The 20,938-nt window shown below is 48.7% G+C and overlaps 1 protein-coding gene across 10 annotated transcripts in view; it reads left to right on the top strand.

The window, feature by feature from the left end:
- Positions 1-20,173, top strand: part of DNMT3B (DNA methyltransferase 3 beta) — a 38,712-nt gene extending 18,539 nt beyond the window's left edge. For 3 of the 10 annotated variants that reach the window (XM_070588001.1, XM_070588002.1, XM_070588007.1), the window contains exons 5-20: positions 43-168; positions 861-1,070; positions 1,962-2,120; positions 4,089-4,196; positions 5,043-5,187; positions 7,093-7,218; positions 7,368-7,412; positions 8,495-8,574; positions 8,899-9,011; positions 9,501-9,684; positions 10,267-10,351; positions 11,339-11,484; positions 11,831-11,921; positions 12,258-12,406; positions 13,254-13,339; positions 18,591-20,173. In XM_070588001.1, the coding sequence (XP_070444102.1) occupies positions 43-168; positions 861-1,070; positions 1,962-2,120; positions 4,089-4,196; positions 5,043-5,187; positions 7,093-7,218; positions 7,368-7,412; positions 8,495-8,574; positions 8,899-9,011; positions 9,501-9,684; positions 10,267-10,351; positions 11,339-11,484; positions 11,831-11,921; positions 12,258-12,406; positions 13,254-13,339; positions 18,591-18,732 (1,995 nt within the window). In that variant the 3' untranslated portion in view covers positions 18,733-20,173. Of the gene's footprint in view, positions 1-42; positions 169-860; positions 1,071-1,961; positions 2,121-4,088; positions 4,197-5,042; positions 5,188-7,092; positions 7,219-7,367; positions 7,413-8,494; positions 8,575-8,898; positions 9,012-9,500; positions 9,685-10,266; positions 10,352-11,338; positions 11,485-11,830; positions 11,922-12,257; positions 12,407-13,253; positions 13,340-16,099; positions 16,170-16,933; positions 17,053-18,590 lie in introns of all 10 variants that reach the window. The other 7 variants (XR_011530763.1, XR_011530764.1, XM_070588004.1 and 4 more) reach the window with 5 other exon arrangements.
- The last annotated feature ends 765 nt before the right edge of the window (positions 20,174-20,938 follow it).

A 20,938-nucleotide genomic window follows, 5' to 3' on the forward strand; every position in this document is an offset into this window, starting at 1 on the left:
TGGGTCACCAAAGGCCTTGTGCTTATCCTTTCTTGCTTCTAGGTCCGAACCCGCAATAACAGCATTGCTTCCAGCCGGGAGAGGCACAGGCCCTCCCCACGTGCCACCCGAGGCCGGCAGGGCCGCAGTCACGTGGACGAGTCCCCCGTGGAGTTCTCAGCTACCAGGGTTGGTTCCCCTGCTGCTCAGACCCCTGCCCCCAGGCTCTTTTCAGAAGCTCTGCCTCTCTCACCCCTCCCCCCGACAGCGAGCAGTGTACAACCTGCTTCTGTTCATCACATGTGTCTCCTTTTCAGGGTCTTGCCTTTCCTTTCTCTCCAGGCTGCTGTGTAAGCTTCTCTTAAGCCTGATGACTTCTCTTCTTGCCTGATCCTGGATGGAACTGTGATGGGAATGCAAGAATTCCCTGTTGACTGGGTTCTCACCCCTCCTCAGAAATAAGCTTGAAGCCACTGACTTCCAGAGTTGTCTTGTCTCTCTAGTACCTTCACTGACTGTCTTGAGGCAACCCCAGGGTTTACAGCAACCCTCCACTCCTGTTGCAGGGTTTGGCACACAGTAGGGTTGGGGACACAGTAAGCACTTGAGGAAACCAGTGGCTCTCTCTGAGCTTGGCTCTTGGAGCCTGTCAGCATCACTCATTATCACGCCATTGTCCTTGATTCTGTCTCTGTTCTGATGGAAGTTGCTTTCTCTTAACCCCTAAGGGATACTTGTTCCTGGAAAACCTTCCTTGGTGGTCTGTGTTCTCCTTAACTTACATCTGTACTCTTTTACTTTGGGGGCAATTGGAGTACCATGGGTCTCTGGTCACCCACCTGGTTTGCTGTAGTCCAACCTATGTGTCCTTCTGTCCACAGTCCCTAAGGCGGCGGACAACTTCATCAGCAGGCACGCCGTGGCCATCCCCTGCCAGCCCCTACCTCACCATTGACCTCACAGATGACGACGTGGTCCCCCAGAGCAGCAGTACTCCCTATGCCCGCCTGTCCCAGGACAGCCAGCAGGAGAGCTTGGAGTCCCCACAGGTGGACGCAGAGGGTAGAGAAGCAGACAGCAGCGAGTATCAGGTACTACCAGGAAGGGCTGAATACTATAGGGAATAGAAAACAGCTACCTGGAGGTAACTATTATTACTATGATTTTTGTCATTATTTTAATATTTGAATTCATTCTCCCAGTACATCTTCCCTATGCAACAGAGTCCTTCCTTTCCCTACTTATCTCCCAGATGTAACTCAAGCACCAGAATTAGTTTACCAACTGATTACTGATTTTTCGAACGTGGCATATTTGTATCTAGAAATATATACACTTAATATATGTAATACATGATTCTGTTCATCATATTGTACATACAATCATAGACTGGCTTTTTTCACTTAATAAGAACTAGATCCATTGTATTGTATAATCCATCTACTCTTTTGTTCATAATTGAGCCGATTGAGCCTGTTTATTTCACTCAAGCATTGTTGCATACGTACATACCTGAATTGTGTAGAAATCCTTTTTTCTATGTATGTTAAAGGTAGATCATGCTATAGATATATTTTAATAACTTGCTTGTTTTCATGGGCATCTCTCATTTTATGGCAAGCTTTTTATATGCAAATTGCCAAAGATTTTCTTTGCATTTTAATGGCTTCGGGGGCCATTTTTAACTCTGATCTTATTTCCTGTGAGTTTTCAGTTGACATCTCTCCTTCCCAGACACTGGGTTAAGTCTAATGTAATAAACCCCATGTTCCTGTCAAACACCCATGCCTGCCCATCCACTATCCCTTATTTTCAAGCCATTCTCACTCATTGTTTTTACCATGACACATTGGAGGTGGTGATAGTCATTTCCTGAGGAGCTCTGCCAGGTGCTTGCCATCAGGTCAGTGGGGTGGGCAGGAGTTTTCCTTGGCCCAGATGCTCTGTCTCAGTGGGATTCCTTCATGTGGTTTTTCTTCCAGGATGGGAAGGAATTTGGAATAGGAGACCTCGTGTGGGGAAAGATCAAGGGCTTCTCCTGGTGGCCTGCCATGGTGGTGTCCTGGAAGGCCACCTCCAAGCGCCAGGCCATGTCCGGAATGCGGTGGGTCCAGTGGTTCGGGGACGGCAAGTTCTCCGAGGTGAGTCCGGGGCACAAGGCAGTCTCACGGGCAAGCCGACCACAGTGTGATGTCTTTTAAGATAACAGCCTGGGACTGCTCTTTCCAGATGGATGAGGCTGTGTTGACTCTGGGTGTCTAGGAGGAAGGACGAAACTTCCCTTGTTAACTAACTAACTGGCTTGTGCATGGGGTCTTGTGGGCCCAGAGGCTGAGTCTGCTTTATAAGAGACAAAGAGCTGGAAGGTCCTGTGGAGCCATGGCCACTTCTGCTCTTTTGGTTTTTATGTCTCTGGGGCAGAGTCACCAGGATGGGGTCTTGAGGGTTCAAGAGCAGCCACCTGGGCAGATACCCCCTAAAGTGTTGAATGGAGAAGAAGTCTGGAAGAGACAGGAAGGGTGGGCCTTGCCTCTGAGCCTCATTTAGCCCTGGGGTGGGGTGGGGTGGAGGAAAGTGTCTGACCCAGCCAAGAGATGGGTCAAGGGTCACCTCATGACATTTATGAAAAAGTTCTTAGCAGGGTAATGATTTCAGGGTCTCTTGATCATTGATCATCGATATTAGCCATTTTAAGTTTATGCAGTGTAAGAGCTGTGTGGGGCATGAAGTAGGCTGTTTTGATTTTTATACCCTGTTGAAGGCACATTCTGAGATCTCCAGGTTTTGATTAGAATGATGTAAACAAGACATTTTCTGCGATGGTCTCTTTTTGAAATGTTAGTTCAATCCTCAGCATGTCCAGAGGTTGAGTGAGAAACAGCAGAGCAAGCTGGCCTGGGATGGAGGCAGATGTGTGAATCAAGGACCATCTGGTACATTTGTGGGATTTGGCCTCAAGTCAGGATTCTAATTTTCCATGATTTGGGTTTCCTCTGGGCCATTTCCCATAAACATATTGAAGTTCCCAAAGGGCAAGAGTAAGATGACCTAGAGTCTCCCTGTTCTGTGGAGAGTCTGCATGCAGATGCCCTCATTAGCCAGCAGAGGGAGTAGAAGGATAAATGTCCTGGTCCTGAGCTCTGGCTGAGGCATCTAATTGCAGGCATGCGGGCAATGACTTCTGTGAAATGAAAAAACATGGACTGTTTGTAATTGCTTTGGCCCACTGAAACATAAAATGCACTTTGCAATTCTGGGTCTGATGCTCATACGATGAAGTATGGGGCTGTTAGCATTATGGTATGGGAGTACAAGGTGGCCTGGTGCTTAGGCCGCATGTTGCATTGGAGTAGTTTGGGGAAGAACACCTGCATTTCAGTGCACAACGACATTGAGCCCAGTTTCTTCTCACCAATGGTGATGCCATCCCCTCATGGGAGGTCAGGTGTATAGGTGTAAAATGGAGGTTAGCATGAGTGTAAGCACACTATGCACAATGAAACATCACACATGTCTTTCCATTCTGATCAGCATCCCTGAATGCCCAGTTTCATCTTTCCACTGACAGCCGGGTTAGTTCTTGTATGGCCTGGGGACTTGGGGCATGAGGTTTGTAGAACATGAATCTTTAGCCCCTATTAAAGGCAGATACCAACAAACCACAATAACTGAAAAGTGCTTACTCTGTGCCAATCACTGTTCTCTAAACACGTACATTAGATTAGCTCAGTTAATAAAATGCTAAATAGTAAGCACCCATTTGTCGTGCTCACAAAGGAGGGAAGGACAGGTACAAAACCCCCCAAGGTTGGAGCATCCACGGCAAATGTCAAGAGTGAGCACAAGGGGCCCACACTAGGTAGATGTGGGTCATTTACTCTTAAATATACACAAATACAGGTGCACTAATTGTATCCATTCAGAGTGTTGTGCTTCCTCGCATGGAGTGTCAGGTCCACCATGCATCTACCTTAAGCATACATCAGGAGTCTATGCACTATTTCTATTTTCTGCTTTTTTCCCCCCTTCTTTTGGGTCAGTGAATTTGATCCCTAGGAATGACCCTAGGAGAAACACAGGCAGATATTGATGATGTCTTTCTCTTCTAGGTCTCTGCAGATAAACTGGTGGCCTTGGGGCTGTTCAGTCAGCACTTTAACCTGGCAACCTATAATAAGCTGGTCTCTTACAGGAAGGCCATGTACCATGCTCTGGAGGTAACACAGTGTGGGTGGTGAGGGCCTGGCCCTGAGAGCAGGGTTAAAGCAGGGGATCTGTAGAAAGCCAGCTTAGCCCACAGTGTGGTCAGAATGGCTTAGGGGGACAGGGCCACCCTTCCCAATGCTCCCCCAGCTTCTACCTCTTGCCTGTCAGTAATGCGACTGAATGAGAAAGGAGGACTACTGGAAAGTAGGAGATGGTATTCATACCAGTGAATAAGCTTTTCCAAATCTGTAACGCCTCCTTCCTTGGAGTGGTGTGGTTCAAGGCCAAGACTGGGCAGCAGCTGAGGCCAGCTGCCTCCACCCCTTGTCTGTGAGATCCATCAGGCTGTGCCCCTCCCTCCCCCTGGACTTGGGGCTAAAAAGATCCCTGGGCTTTATCCAGCCGTTATGAGCCAGCCTCTGTGCTGTATAGACACGTGAATACTCATGGTGCTTCTGAGATAGGACTTGACACCTCCCCATTTTCATGAAGGACACAGATTCAATGCTTTCTCAGAGGTGATGAGACAGGGCTGGCAGGTGCTTCCTGGAGCTAAAAGTGGCAGAGCTCCTTCCGGGCCTGTGCCCTTTGAGAGGGAGCTAACCACTCAGATGCCCTCCAGGCAGGACATCATGTTTGGTGCCTGAATGGAAAGACTTCACTCTCCCCCGTGGCCTCCTTCCTGTCTCTTAACTCAGGCCCCTTCTGCCTGTCACATACCACAGCCCAGGACAGCTGCCTGGCTGTGAAAGGGCCCAGTGTGAGTGGAATGCAGGTCCCCGCTAGGGAATCCCTGGGTGTGGCCTGGCGTGCACCCACCCTTCCGGGTCATCACAAACTCGCCTTTATCTTGGCAGAAAGCCAGGGTGCGAGCTGGCAAGACTTTCCCCAGCAGCCCCGGAGACTCACTGGAGGACCAGCTGAAGCCCATGTTGGAGTGGGCCCACGGGGGCTTCAAGCCTACTGGGGTCGAGGGCCTCAAACCCAACAACAAGCAACCAGGTGGGAACGGGTACCTGTGGCAGCCCCCACTGCCACTGTTGTTGGGAGATACAGCCACCCTGAAAGCCCCTCCCCTGACCCCCACTTTCCAGCAGCCAGTCAGCCCTGGGATCCCCCTCCCCCTTTTCACCCAGTGAACCTCCAAGGCAGTGGAAAATAGCCCAGCCTCATCCCACTTCCTTAGTCACTTTCCTGGTAAGGGTCAAGTGCGTATAATTTGGAATTGAGTCTGTTCTGAAAACTTAGTCATCAGGAGGTCAAAAATAATTAAGCTATGCTTATTGAGAAAACTTGGAAAGTGATAAAACCCCGCAAACCATAAACCACCTCCTAACATTTTGACCAATACCATATTTCCTCCGTTATAAGATATGTGTGGTTTTCACATTGTCACTCTCCTGAAATCCAGGATGTCTGAATCCAGGATTTGTCTTACAATCCATTTAACGTAGTTTTTTCTGTTTTGTTTTGTTCCCCCTTCTCCCAAAAAAGTGGTTAATAAGTCGAAGGTGCGTCGTGCAGGCAGTGGGAAGTTAGAATCAAGAAAATACGGTATTCCCTTCCCATCTTTTGACTATACACTATTTCCTCTGCACTTTTTTTTCTGATTTCTTTGCACATACAGTGGTCACTGGAAAAGTCAACCTGAACTCTTCACCCACCCTTCACTCCCAACCCTCACAGCTGCCCTCCAGGTTAACCATGTTGGGTGTGCACATCCTTCCAGCTTTTTCTGTACACTAGTTGGATTCCTGCTTTCCTTTTATTTCTCAATATTAATGGTTTAAGCACTGTCAAATGTCACTATGTCACTAAAGGGTCTTTATGATATTTAATGGCTGCATAATTTCCTTTCCTAGGAACAAAGTCAAATTGAATCATGTCCCTTACAGATTAAACTATAGATTGAATAAAAATATAACTGGCTTTTATAGAAACAATAAACAGAAGTCACATAATGTAAAGTTTTTCTAGTGGCCACATTGAAAAGAGTAAAAAGGAACAGGTAAAATTAATATTAATACATTTAATTGTACCCATATCCAGTATTTTAGCATTTCCAACAATCAGAATAAAAAATTCAGATATTGGGCCCGGCCTGGTGGCGTAGTGGTTAAATACACACGTTCCGCTTCGGGGGCCCAGGGTTTGCTGGTCAGATCCCAGGTGTGGACATGGCACCGCTTGGCAAGCCATGCTGTAGTAGCCGTCCCATGTATAAAGTAGAGGAAGATGGGCATGGATGTTAGCTCAGGGCCAGTCTTCCTCAGTAAAAAGAGGAGGATTGGTGGCAGATGTTAGCTCAGGGCTAATCTTCCTCCGAACAAAAAAAAATTCAGATATTATATTTCCTTTTAGTACTTTGAAATCTCATGTGTTTTGCACACCTTACAATGTATCTCAATTTGGATGCAAAGTTTTCATTGGGGATACTTGATCTGTATTTTCATAAATGTCCAAGATGTTCCAAATGAAGTAGCTAATGGAATCAATTGGCAGTTTTTAAATTTACATGGAAGTTGAATGTAAAGTTCAGTTCACAAGTCACACAAGTCACATTTCTTTCAAGTGGTCAGTAGCTCAGTGTGGCTCGCTAGCGTGCTGACTGTAGACGGGTTTCAGAGATCAGCTGCAGATTAGGTTTCATCTAGTGTCCTTTTTTGCTGGATCTATAAGGATGCATTCTTTTGCATCTATAGCTGTTTAAAACCCTATGAACATGTGTTAGATACATGAGGGTTTTGAATTATGTCCCATAGTAGGGCGCTACAACACCAAGTGTGGACCCCTGTAATGGCCCTAATGCAGCTGACACCAGGCATAGCATAGTCCTGTCCCAGACCCACATTTCCCCTGCATCTTCCTCCTCCCCAGCCACGGCTGCCATCTCCTTCCCTTTCACAGAGAATAAGACCCGAAGACGCACAGCTGATGACTCGGCCGCCTCCGACTACTGCCCTCCACCCAAGCGCCTCAAGACCAATTGTTATAACAACGGAAAAGAGCGCGGAGAAGAGGACCAGAGTAGAGGTGAGGGCAGTGGGCGAAGAAGCTAGTAGACTCTTATTACCCATTGTTAGGACTGGGCAGGTCTTAAGGACTGCTCAGCGAGGGAGTGTGGCTCTGCTGATCAGCAAGGGTCTCCTTGACCCCATCTCACACCTTCTCTTTTCTCACAGAGCAAATGGCCTTGGATGTTACCAACAACAAGAGTAGTCTGGAAGGTACTGTTCTCTCCCGTGTAGTCCTCCCTTCTCATCCTGGGTAGTACTCAGTCCTGCCGCATCCTGGCTTGTCTGCCCTGCTGACATTTACTCCGGGGCTCTGTGCCTGGACCTCAGGTCAAGATGTAGACATCTTACTGGCTACATTTTGTAGAATGAGTTGCCTGACCATCTCTGTGGTCTCCTGACCCTTCCCAAACGAGCTGGAACTGTCTTTGAGGCAGACACATGTCACCTATTGTCACTGTCAAGCTGACTCTGGTCCTTTCTCCCAGGCTGGGAATTGCCACTGGAATGGAAACTGCCCAGAATGTATCTAACAGAATTCAGAATGTGCGAGCAAGGCTTGACCCTCCCTTCCTTCCCCAGCCTGATGTCCTCGGTCAGCAAATATTTACTGAGTGATTACTCAATGCTGGATAGGAAAACAACACAGCTCATGACCAGAGAACCCTTGGGAAAGCTTTGGTTTAGAGCCATCCCTGACAGTCCTGAGAGCCTTTACTCAAAACCCTCCCAGCCCCTAAGACAGCTTCACCCATCCGGCTGCCTCCTGCCCTGGCATGCTCCGTCACAGCATTATAAAGGCCCCGCCCGCCCATCCGTGATGTGCATTAGTCCTGACCTGCTGCTGAGGTGATGGGAAGGCAGGAGAGCCTAATAGGAAAGGACCTGGGTTCTGAAATTACAGCCACGGCTGTGGGTAGATTTGGTCATGGATAAGTCCTATCATGAGATTACTGGCAAATTGGCCTCCCCACAAATTCCCCAGAGTCCCCAAATTAAAGATAAGCATGTCCCTCTGCTGGAGCAGCCCTTGCTCAGAGTTCTGCCCCATGTCTTCCACCTGGGCCGTGCTTTTGCCTGTCTTGTGGTACCTTCTGCTCAGGGCTGTTGTACTGGCCTTTCCTGACCTCTGGAATGGAGACAGTGCAACTTTGAAGCCCTATTGAAAGGAACAAAGTATGAAGAATCCTTGGCATTAGCGTGGAGTAAATGTTCAAGAATAGTTAGACCCAAGGCTTCAGCAGCTGGTGTTGGGGCCGTGATGGCCACAAGCTGCCTCTCTGCCTTTCTTACAGATAGCTGTTTGTCCTGTGGTAGGAAAAACCCCGTGTCCTTCCACCCTCTCTTTGAGGGTGGGCTCTGCCAGACGTGCCGGGTAAGTCCCGCCCCACCCCAGATGCCCTGCTCCTTTCCTCCACGGCTTCCCTGTCCTTACCCAGGAGAAAGCCCGGGTGTGTGAGCATCAGGGAGGGCTCTAGTGAGGCCCTCCTGGGGCTGCCCCCTTCACAGGGGGCAGTGGTGCTGCAGCAGAGGAGGCTGTCTGCAGTGCCACCCAGACCCCGCTCAGTTGTCCCTGCACAGGGCAGCAAGCCACCAGTGACTTGTTCTGTGGCTGCATCCTAGGGCCTCAGCCAGCGAGCAAGAGGGGCCTGGCGGTCCCTGTTCTCCGATTTCACGGGCGTTTCTCTCTGGCTGCCAGGACCGGTTCCTCGAGCTGTTCTACATGTACGACGACGATGGCTATCAGTCCTACTGCACCGTGTGCTGCGAGGGCCGAGAGCTGCTGCTCTGCAGCAACACGAGCTGCTGCCGGTGAGCTTAGAGCCCCCGGGTGAGATGGCAGCTGGGCCCCCGGGCTCCCAAGCCAGACCTCGGGGTTCCTGCAGCCCGTAGGAGTCTCTGACACAGGGACAGGGAGCCAAATTGACTTAACAGGGCCCAGAGTTGGTATTCTGCAGGGGCTGCGATGCTCATGTCCGAAGTGGAACAGGAGTGTAGGGATGGGCTTCAGACAGGCATGTCTGAGTGGAGAACGAGGTGGGAAGTCTCCCTGGAGACTGGCAATTCTGGGGGTTTGGGGAGCTCTTCTGTGCAGAGCCACTGAGCTGGGGATGCACAGGTATCTGAGGAAGAGGTTCGTGTGCCCCAAACTACACTGTAGGGCTCTCCAGCCCATGGGGCAGAGCAGCTGCTGCTTCGAGGAGGCATTAGGCAGTGGGTGCCCTCTCCCTGGGGAAGGGGGATATGCAGGAGAGCTGCGCAATGACGAAGGCGTCCCTTCCCTGCCCCCACCTGGCGTAGGTGCTTCTGCGTGGAGTGTCTGGAGGTGCTGGTGGGCTCAGGCACGGCGGCACATGCCAAGCTGCAGGAGCCTTGGAGCTGCTACATGTGCCTCCCGCAGCGCTGCCACGGTGTCCTGCGGCGCCGCAAGGACTGGAACGTGCGCCTACAGGCCTTCTTTACCAGCGACACCGGGCTGGAATACGTAAGCATCCCAGGGCTTCAGGGGTCTGCAACACCCCAGAAGCTGGTTGGACAGAGTCCATGGAAAGATCCATTGTATAAATGAGCATCTGCGAGCCTCAGACTCAAGGGACCCGGCTAGTTGACACATCTTCTGTACAATTCTCAGGCTTGTCCTGTGTCTCTTTCTCCCTTCCTTCTTGGCCTCTCGTTGTGAACTTTCAGGGGCCTGATGAAAAATGGTTGTAGATCTAACCAAGGCTTCTGAGTTAGCAGAACTGAAGAGTGGAGGGCAGCCTGTGACTTACTGCTGTTTTAGTGGGAGTGGATTTTTCTGGGCTCCATTCTACAGATCTGTGAGGGAGGCCCCAGGTCACTCCTGTACGTGTCTTCTTGTCTGTGCATCTGTATCAGAGTCTCACCTGTGTTTCATGTCTAAGGGTGGAACGGCCATTCTGTGCCAAAGCTCCTGAAGGGGTCTCAGCTAAGAAATAGGGAAGCGCAGGGTTTGAATCCTTCAGAGGAAGGTCAGCCCTCACCTCCCCAGAGGTTGAGCCTTCCACCTGCACCTTGACCTCCATGACCTCCTTCTTTAACCTGGCAGGAAGCCCCCAAGTTATACCCTGCGATTCCTGCAGCCCGAAGGCGACCCATTCGAGTCTTGTCCCTGTTTGATGGAATCGCCACAGGTGAGTTTGGAGTTCACCTTGGGAGACTCACCTGGTCCCGGGGTCTGTCTTCAGTGCCACGAAACATCAGTGGGACCTGTTCTGAGAACACCACTGGCTCCTTGTTTCTCTCCTTAAACCTCTCCACTATTTCACCCACTTGGCCGTCGTTTGGTCCTTTTTAAAGCCATGTATGTCTTAGCTGTTGCATTTTTTATTATCTGTGTAGGTCTGTTGGAAAATTATTTTTCATTCCATAAGCATAGATATATTGGAGATTGATTAGGCAACTCTTCCTACTAATATCTCCAATCATCCCTTCCATTCACCCAGGTGTAGAATAAGCATAGCCAACATGTGTGGTGCCCCCGGGGCTTTGCCTGATGCAACTCGGCGAATCCTCAAACTTGCCCTCAGCTATTAGGAATACGTTTGTTTTACCAGAGCAGGAAGCAATGGAAATGAGCTGTTCTGCACTTAGCATCATTTGTACTTATGTGTGTACATGGTGTCCACCTGCCAAAAACATTGACAGCTTTTAATGGCCCTCCAGGTCATTGCCAGCTGCTTGTTTTCACCACTTTGTTCGGTCCTAAAGACCTATTTGTGTTGACACAGGTAACCCATACTAGGATGGAGCCTTGGCCGTTGCTCCCAGACCATGAATTTCTTTTGTAAACATGGTTTTGGTGAAGGTCCCTGTCTGTGTGTCTGTGTTTAACTGTGCTGGGGTGGTACATGCTGGGAATTGGTCATGTACCTGGCAGGTTTAATAGATCCTGCCACTGTGCTGAACCTGATAAATATTTTCTTCACAAAACTCCTCACTCCAGAGAGCCTAGTATGGCCAGTAGGCATTTTCTGTGACATCTGCCAGCGTTCACTTGAGGACTACCATGTCCTTGCTAGGTCTGGTCTGAGCTCTGGCGATGACTTAGAATCACTGGAGGGAGGGGCCGTGGGTAGGATGACCCTGGGTACATTTTCTGTCTCCCTAACCCCACACAGGGTACTTGGTCCTCAAAGAATTGGGCATTAAAGTGGAGAAGTATGTCGCCTCAGAAGTGTGTGAAGAGTCTATCGCAGTTGGAACCGTTAAGCATGAAGGCAATATCAAATATGTGAATGACGTCAGGAACATCACGAAGAGAAACGTGAGGCCAGCCTCTGCCCTGCTGGGCTCTGCAGCACCTCCTGCTCTTCACCCCCTGAGTCCCAGATATCCTCACACTCCCCTTTCGTATGCCCAGAGTTGTGGGAGAAGAGAACCTGTGGTCACACCAGGCTGTGTCACACCAAGACCCACAGTTTGGAAATCATTCAGATCTTAGGGAATCTGGAGCATTAGGATTTCTTGGGTCAGAAGTGGAGTTAAGAGACTTAAGTGACTAAGCAGGATTCTAGAGATGGGTGTTCTTGACAGGTTACCTGGAACCTAGGCTGTCCGGCCCTCCATTCCACTGCCCACCCCTCCCCTAAGAGTGACTTGTTCTCTCACAGATCGAAGAATGGGGCCCCTTTGACTTGGTGATTGGTGGAAGCCCGTGCAATGATCTCTCCAATGTGAACCCTGCCAGGAAAGGCCTCTATGGTGAGCATCTCTTCTTTCTGGTGGCCCCAAGGGACCCTATGTCACCTGAGTGTGGTCCCGGAGGAATGGCCTAAGAAGGAGCTGTTTGTTTTTGGCCAGCCTTACCTCTTGCCTCTATCCCTGCCCCATTGTGTATCCTCAGTCCCCAGAGATACTAATAAATATTGCCCTGCTGATGGCTGTGTCCTTAGTCATTCCAGACGACTGCAAGTGGAAGAACCGTAGTGTATTATTAGCCTTAGTTGGGGAGCGTTGGGAGCCCATTGGTCTGAGTATGGAAGGGTGGACTGAAAAGTCTGAACTTTCTGTCTCTGCTGTCTTCTTTTGTGGGCTCAGAGGGCACAGGCCGACTTTTCTTTGAGTTCTACCATCTGCTGAATTACTCACGACCAAAGGAGGGTGATGACCGGCCATTCTTCTGGATGTTTGAGAATGTGGTAGCCATGAAGGTCGGTGACAAGAGGGACATCTCTCGGTTCCTGGAGGTAGGTGACCTAGGGTCCTGATTTTCAAGACAAGATGGGTGTGGAAGGCCCTTCTGGCATTGGGGCTTGGTGGGTGTTTCCAATGTCGGGAATGATTTCTGGGTTCTTGAAGGAAGTTGTGCCTAGATCCAAGGGTAGTGGAATCAGATGGGTTGGTTCTCTTGAGTACGTGGAAAATACGTGATCTCTAACCTTACCCTGAACCCTTTGAAGTCAGAGCTGATGAAACCATCTACTTTTGGAGGCCCCATGAGATTTGACTAAAATTTTTACTCATCCTTGTTCTGAGAACTGCTGTTTTAGGGGCCACAGGCAAGTTAATTATCTACCTTATGATGCTTAATAGGCATCAAGTATCTTAGTAAATACTTTTTATGTGCTTAACTCCTTTAATTTTCCCCAATACTTTACAGCTTCAGTTCTGCTAAAGAGATTATAGGACTGGCTAGTTCCTTCATGCTGTGTCAACCTGGCTGGTGGTGGCACATGCCATGGATTGCCAACACTGCATTCCTACAGCCAAGACCTTGATTGCCAGATTTCAGTTGTGAGCTGTTTTTGCCACCTCTACAGAGCACATTCTGTAATCTGGCGTGTCCCAGGGCATACCCTCTCTCAGAACCTGCAGGTCATATCTGGTCTCTTTCCCCACCATTAATATAAGGACACTAGCTATGTCCATCAGTCAGATTCTTGATGGGAATTTGTCTGTCCCCTGGCTGGCAGGAGCTGTGTCTTCTCCACAGCTGGGGGGCACAGTCCTTTCACCCCCTAGGTCAAGCCCTGCACTGGCTCCCACCTTAACTCTGACATAGGCTCCCAGCAGCTGCCTTCTCTCTCCCCACAGTGTAACCCAGTGATGATCGATGCCATCAAAGTGTCTGCTGCTCACAGGGCCCGATACTTCTGGGGCAACCTGCCTGGGATGAACAGGTAACAGGGGGCTCTGAGTAGGCCAGGTAACAGCCAAGTTAAAGGCAGCTAAGGGTGTGATCCCTGGCTGTCGACTGTTGTGAGACCGTCATATTCGAGCCTTCTAGAAAAAGCTGGTTCTGCTGAGAAATGGCCATACCCTGGGCTTCAGATCAATCCCTGGTGTTAAGGGTTGATACGTGTTAGGATGACAGCAACAACCTGGGAATCTCAGGCCAGGATTCCTCAGTCTACTCTGACTTGTTCCTGCTCGGCCCTTGGGCCTGTTTCTCAAAAGGGCCATGTGCTTCACCAGACTGACAGTCTTCTCCAAGCCCAGGATGCTGATGCCTCTATACCCCACCTCTTCTCCTAGTTGCTGTCATCTTGGCAAACGGAATAAGATTGTTAGACATGTCTTTCTCCCTGCCCCTGAGATGAAGTGACCCCTGGACTGGGCCTGTGGTGACCAACCAGGTGGACAAGCTGAGATGACAATTGGTAGCCCAAGGCCTTTCTCCTTTGGATTTTCTTAACCAACAGCTTTTCCTGAATTTTCATCAGTCCTTTCATATTGAAAGGCAGAAAGCAAATTGCTGAGGATTAATTATCTAATGTTTCAGGGAGAACAACCTGCTAATTAATTTAAGAAATTTGGAGATAGTGTGACATCCCAGACTTGCAAATTAGTTAAGCTTAAAAAATTTCTCCTTTGGAAGAAATTGTTGGAAGCATAATAACTCTAGCATTGAGCAAAATGTAGAGAGAAGTGACAAGGTAGTAGAGTAGCTTGGAGGATTTTTCTTGGGTATCTTGCATTTTTATTTGGCTTATCAACCAGTCAAATGGTGCAATGTCCATGTCTGGCATGGAATAGACTCATTCACTCAATACTTGAACTCTCACACTGTGGCAGGCTCTGGTACAAGTGGTGCCATTGTAGTAGCGAACACAACAGACATCAGTCTTGGCTCTCATGGAGTTGACATGCTAATGGGGGTGATTAGAGAAGATATTCAATGATTTCAAGGTCATGGCTGGAGTAGGACATTGGAAGCATTGATGGGAAAGCTTCTCCTTTTAGCAGAGCCCTAAATGAAGGAAAGGAGCCATGCAGTTATTTGAGAGAAGAGCCCTCTAGGCCAAAGGAAGAGGGTAAGGGGTGACAGGGCATTCACAGCTCAGTTCAGAGAACTGTTTTCCTTTTTGGGGAGTGACTAAGAGAGGAGGACAGAGAACTCAGAGGTATGGGCCAAGTTATGTGGGGCCTGTGGGTCATGGTGCCACTTAAATTTGCATTGGCATGGGAGTTCACAGGAGGTTGAAGCCATTGAGTGTATCTTAGATTCATGGTAGTTTCTGGTAGAGTAGACTATAACAGGATGAGGGGCAATGAGACAGTTGTTCAGAGGACGCGGGCAGACTATAATTATTGTTTTGTGCCCTGGGAAATACCATCCATACACACAATGTGAGTGGTGGCTCCAGGGCATTTGCACCTTGGGGAGTCCTGTGGAACTTAGTAGGAAGAAGATTCTAGATAATGTGAGGGGAGGATAGGACTTGCAGAATGTGCAGATAGACCGTCTTGAATGTGGAGTATGAGATGAAAATAAGAGTCAGCAAAGATGCCACAAAGTTTTCTGCCTGAGTTGTGATAAGAACTGAGCTGTAGTGCTATTACTGGGCTCTGCCGGGATCTGGCATGGGTGGCTCAAGTGAACCAGAGCTCATAGAGCCAAATCCAGCCTTTAGGCGAAAAACCTGAGTGTGTGTTTAGATCTCAATCCTAGAATCAACACAAGTTAGGGCTGTGCTGTGTCCTTTTCCTCCAGGTCCCTCAGCTCTCTTGGGTTCACCGAAGAATTGGGAATGGGGATAGGGTGTCATTTGAATCCTAGAAGGTGAGGTCAAGGAAATCTGAGAGAGTCCAGGGAGACATTTTGTGATTCAATGGCCCCTCTTGTGGACATCATTTCCATTCTTATGTCTGATTTTTTTTTTTCGGGGGGCCATGAAGTGGGTAGCTGTGGTGTCTATCAGCTCTGATGCAGAGCTCTTGCTGGTTTCTGCTCTGGAGCTGCTCAAGCACTTTGGTTTCTAAAGTTCTATCTCTTCCCCTTCTCAGGCATCTGTCTGCCTCTCTGCATTTGCAAGTTTCAGTGGTGAAAGTTACAAGGGCAATTAGTGTTCAAGGAGCCACTTCCTGTCCCTCTATTTATACTCATTGAGTCCTTAAAGCCTCCTGAGGCAGCATCGCCAGCAGTGAGCCACCAAATCATGGTTTTGGGGTGCTAGGTTTAGCAAGTAGACCCAAAAGATCTAATCCAAGCTCCTGAGACATGAAGCTAGTGAGCTGTGGGGCCATGACTTGCTCAAGGTCATCACTCAGCCAGTGAGCAGTGGGGCCATGACCCACTCAAGGTTATCACTCCACCAGTGAGTGGTGGGGCCCGGACAGTAGGCATCTCCAGACTCCTCTTCTGGTGTGCTTCCCCTGTCCTGCTCTCTTCAATGGGAGCCTGGCTTTGACTAATATTAAAATTTGGGAAGGGGGAGCATTCATTCCTGGACATCAGGCTGCCCCCTCAAGGGGCTAGTCTGTCCCTGGCCTCAGCACAGGCTGGTGCTCATGCCAGGATCATTTTCATCATATATTTGTCGCTAAGTTCTTTGCCAGAGCACATTTTGCAGCCTTAGGCCCTCACTCCCACTTTGGGAGGTGCCTAGCCGAGGCCCCTTTACAGATGGTAGAAAATAATGGGTTTTGGCTGTTCCCAGGCCTGTGATAGCATCAAAGAATGATAAACTCGAGCTGCAGGACTGCTTGGAGTTCAATAGGACAGCAAAGGTAAGATGTGCTCACAAACGACGGTCTGTGCCATGGCCTTCTGGGAAATGCACTCGGTGACCTCCAAGCAGGGGCTTGATGTACAGTTTGTTCATGCCCCTCCCCCCACGTGGCTCCCTGGTGCTGGGCCTTTCCCCACATAATTGTTCTGTCCCATCTGCAAGTACAGAGTAGGAGAGGTTCTTGATAAACAAATAATCAGTGAGAAAAGGCAACTAGACTTTCTAATTGTGAATGCCCCCTTCATAGAGACAGAAAATTTCAGCTTGTCCTCCTAGTGAGAAGTGAGTAATTATACTTTTGCCAAAAAAAAAAAAATTCTCTACTATTAAGTCATAGATAATAATATTAAGAACTCTATAAACTTAATTCTCAATGTTCACAATCAAACTAAGCTCCACTCATTTGAACCCTGGTTGACCATCCTCTATAATCTGGGTGATTTTTACTTTTGCTTAATCTTGCTGTTCAAGAACTCTGGTGTTTTCTTCGTCCCCCTGTGATCTCATTCATGGTCACTGTTTTGTTTATCTCTTGTTCTCTTTGAGGCTGGGTCTTCCTGTTCATTAACTTCTTGGCGCTTGTGGGAAGCACATAATGTTCTTGTCCTTCGGACTCTTTTTCTCATTCCCTCTGTGAGCCCAGGCTGCCACCCTCTCCCCCACCTGCCCTCCCTCCTCCGCCTTCCCTAGATGCTTCTGAGCCTTTACTGACCCAGAAGCCTTCCTTCTGTGCTCACTCCATGATGTCGTTTTGTTCTCCAGTTAAAGAAAGTACAGACAATAACCACCAAGTCGAACTCGATCAGACAGGGGAAAAACCAACTTTTCCCTGTTGTCATGAATGGCAAAGAAGATGTTTTGTGGTGCACTGAGCTAGAAAGGTGAGCAGGGCTGCACGTGGAGAGGGAAACCCCGCAGACAGACAGAAAGGGGAAGAGTATGTGGTGGAGGCCAGCCGCACAAGTGGGCAGCTGCTTGTCCTCATTCTGCATGGTCTCACTGAACTTCTCTGTTAGTGGGGCACCTCTTCAGAGCCAGTCCTTATTTCCTGGCCATTCCAGAAATGGCAAAAGGGTGGTGGAGGTGAGCAATCTGAAACATGAAGTCATCAGCACCATCTGTCTGTGCTGGCTGCACTGCCCTGATGTTTGCCTGCCCCAACGTGTTGGGACGCTGGGATGTATGAAGAACCAGCTAAAGCAAACCCCACCAGCATGCCATTGCTCTTTCTCAGAAGATTCCTTCTGCCAAGTTGCTCATTCTAAAGCTGATTCCTCCTTAGCTACAGTCTGTCTTCTCCCTCTTTCATTATTTGGCTAAGTTGGTAGTTTATTTTGATTCAAAGAACCACCTCTCAGATTTTAATTTTCCTGTTCTGGTTTCAATTTTTTTTCTTTCTTGTTTATTTTGTTCTTACTGTTGTGTCCTGAAAGATTTGTTAGAGTATTTTCATTCCAGATGTTTCAGTTCTACAACCAGGTTTATTTCCTCTGACTTAACAATAGTTTTCTTGGTATAAAAGTAAGTTATGGTTAGTAGAAAGAAACTGGTGGGTAACTTTGCCCATTCACATTGTGGTTAATTCTGTATTTTAAGACTCAAGCCTAACATTGCTGGGCTAGATCTGGGATACAGGGGTTGGTGCAGATGGCTGTCATTATGTAGACAAAGCAAGACAGGCCAAAGGTGTTGTAATGTTGGCATGTTTCTTAACACCCATTTGGCCATTGGCCCATTGGTGTGATTTTTAGTATGAGGTTGTAAACCCAGGGAAGAAGGAGATGCAGTGTGTCGGGAAGCCTCTTAGCAGACTTGGTAGAATCCCATAGAGCAGACGCTTGGTGTATTGGGTTGCCATCTGCCATCAAGTCAGGCTTGGCCCTTGATCCAGCAATTGGGTTTGAAAAGGGAAGGAAAACACAGGATGTTTGAGTGTGTTCACGGTAAATTACCTGACCACCTGATAATTGAAAATGAGGTCCATTTTTGCAAGTGTCCTCATTCTTTATTAAGGAAATTGCCTAACTTCTCTCATTTTGTGGTTTGAAGACAGATACACATCTGTCTGCTGGCTGTCTGTCTTAGCATTCGTTCATTCATTCATTCATTTGAGGAAAGTCCACTGATCACCAGCTATATGCTAGGACCACAGTGCTAGTGCTGGGGATGCACTAAACAGACACTCTCATTGAGGGACCGTGCCCTTAGGACAATCATCTGTGTTATGAAGAACAGGTGGATCTGACCTCTGGGGGTCAAGAGGGCTCATGTAAAGGCCCAGTGGGCCTGATGGAAGGGATGGGACAGAGGGCAGAGAGAGCGGCGTCCTGTTGGCCATGGTGAGGATCTCCCGGAGGTGCTAAGCAAGCTGCTGGGGGCATTTCTGACTCCCTGTCTTTTTACTCTGGTGCCTCCCCAGGATCTTCGGCTTTCCCGTACACTACACGGATGTGTCCAACATGGGCCGTGGTGCCCGCCAGAAGCTGCTGGGGAGGTCCTGGAGTGTGCCTGTCATCCGACACCTCTTCGCCCCCCTGAAGGACTACTTTGCTTGTGAATAGTTCCCCAGGCGCACTGGGGCTCTGGGGCTTGTGGGGCAGAGCCAGGACCCAGGAGGTGCAGCCCGAGCTCTGCCTCTCCTCAGCTCAGCTGTGTGGGGTCACACTGCGTACCTCGGCGGGAGCAGAGCCGCCTGATCCCCTTCTGGCAGGGGAGCCCTAGGTGCCACCTCCTCATGCACAATTCAGACCTGGCCGCTGGGAGCGGCCGAACAACGGTGCTCATTTTGTCTTCTCTGAAAACTTTTAAAACTTGAAGTAGGTAGTAAGATGGCTTTTTTTCCCTCCTGGGTTCATGGCTCAGAGAAATGATGGCTAAGATACCAAAACCACAGTGCCGACAGCTCTCCAATACTCAGGTCAATGCTGAAAAATCACCCAAGCCAGTTGTTGCAAGACTTTAATATTTTAAATGTCTGCAGCTCCTTGTTTCCAGGAGCATGCAGTGGTAGACGTGTAGCTACGGGACATTTTAAGGGCCCAGGATGTTTTTTTCTAGGGCTAGCAGAAGAGGAAATGATGTTTATGTCTTTCGTGAATTTCCCCCGGCACGTCCCCCAGCCTCAGTGTAAAGGGCTGGGATGCGATGTTGGGGCCCATTTAGAGTATTTTCCACAATGATGATGATTTCAGCAGGGATGACATCATCATCACATTCAGGGCTACTTTTTTCCCCACAAACCCAGGGGCAGGGCCACCCTTAGCTAAGTCCCTCCCAGCGACTGCAATGGAACCCTCCGGGGAGCTCAGGAAGGGGTGGGCTGGGTTATATAAGCTGCCATATTATGTAGACAGGTGTAGCTTCTCACTATCTTCCTATTCCCTATATGAGGGGAGTGAAGGAGGAGGTTTAGGTAAGACCCCTCCCCGACCCCCCCAATTTACCCTCCAGACTACTTGGCAGGCACATGTCCCCAGATGAGAAGCACGACACCCTAATTCCTCATCCTTTTTCTAAACTCAGAAGCAGTGACAGCCAGGGGCAGAAGCACATTCCTCTCACTTTCCCCTCATCTAAGAGATTGCAGGGGGAAACTACAATGAAAAAAGCTCGACCCTCCCTCCAGAGGTTTTTAAGTCCTTTTTTATTCCATGCTAAGTCATTTTTTACGGGGAATGGGAGGTCGGACAAGCTGCATTTCAGAAATGCTGTCGTAATGGTTTTTAACACCTTTTACTCTTCTTACTGGTGCTATTTTGTAGACTAAGGAATGACATTGACAGATTTTGTGGGAGTTCTTTTATATACTTTTTTTTTTTTAAAGAATCTCAGACTTCTATTTTTATGTTTTAACATTTTCATAATTTTTTTTTGTAACTGGAGCCACGTAACAAGTATGGGGAAAAATTGTGCCTTGTTTCAACAGTTTTGCTAATTTTTAGGCTGAAAGATGATGAATGCCTAGAGTTTACCTTATGTTGAATTAAAATCAGTATTTCTCTATAACAGTCTGGCGTCCCTTCTGTTCTTTTGCAGGTCAGATGGGTGGGTCATGGGAGGGCCTGGTTACGGTGGAACGATGTGTGGTTTAAGTAGGTCATTCATACAACAAGCACAGTGCAGGAATCCCGTGGTGACTCCAAGCAGATGTGGAGCTTGTGGTCTAGCACCCTGGTCCCCACACTCCAGTGTATCAGCATCCTCTGGGAGGCTTGGGAAAGCAGAGATTTCTGGCCCCTGCCTCCAGAGTTTCTGATTCATTAAGTCTAGAGTGGAGCTTGTGAATTCCATGCTGCTGCTCCAGGGATCACACTGGCCTAGAGAATGGGTTTCTAAACCTTGGTTCCTAATACAAGTGACTAGAGTGATTAGTTAAACGCTTGATGTCTGGAACAGTCATCTCAAGACTATTTCTTACAGCTCTTGGGTAGCTCATCAAGGTGATTAATGACGCAAGAATCCCAGGGCTGATTTCTCCCAGTTCCTGGTGGCTTTGTGGAATTGCCCTGCTCCACTGCCCCCAAGTTGTGGAGTGGTTCAGCCACGTTCAGCAAGGGCACTTGGCCCCAGTGAGAATTGGTTGGGAGTGGCCCCGTGATTCTAACATAGCTGCCTGTGGCCTCACTTCTTTGGCTAGAGTGTGTACCTGTTGCAACTCCCTTCAGTAGTAACATCTGAAAGTTTACCTGGGGGCACCCAGCCACAGCGTCCCAAGCCCAGAGCCCAAGGTGCCCTAATCCTCACGTCTCACTACTTCTGTCCTTTGGT

This window comes from Equus przewalskii, chromosome 21 (genome assembly GCF_037783145.1).
Source record: "Equus przewalskii isolate Varuska chromosome 21, EquPr2, whole genome shotgun sequence".
NCBI classification, from domain to species: Eukaryota; Metazoa; Chordata; class Mammalia; order Perissodactyla; family Equidae; genus Equus; species Equus przewalskii.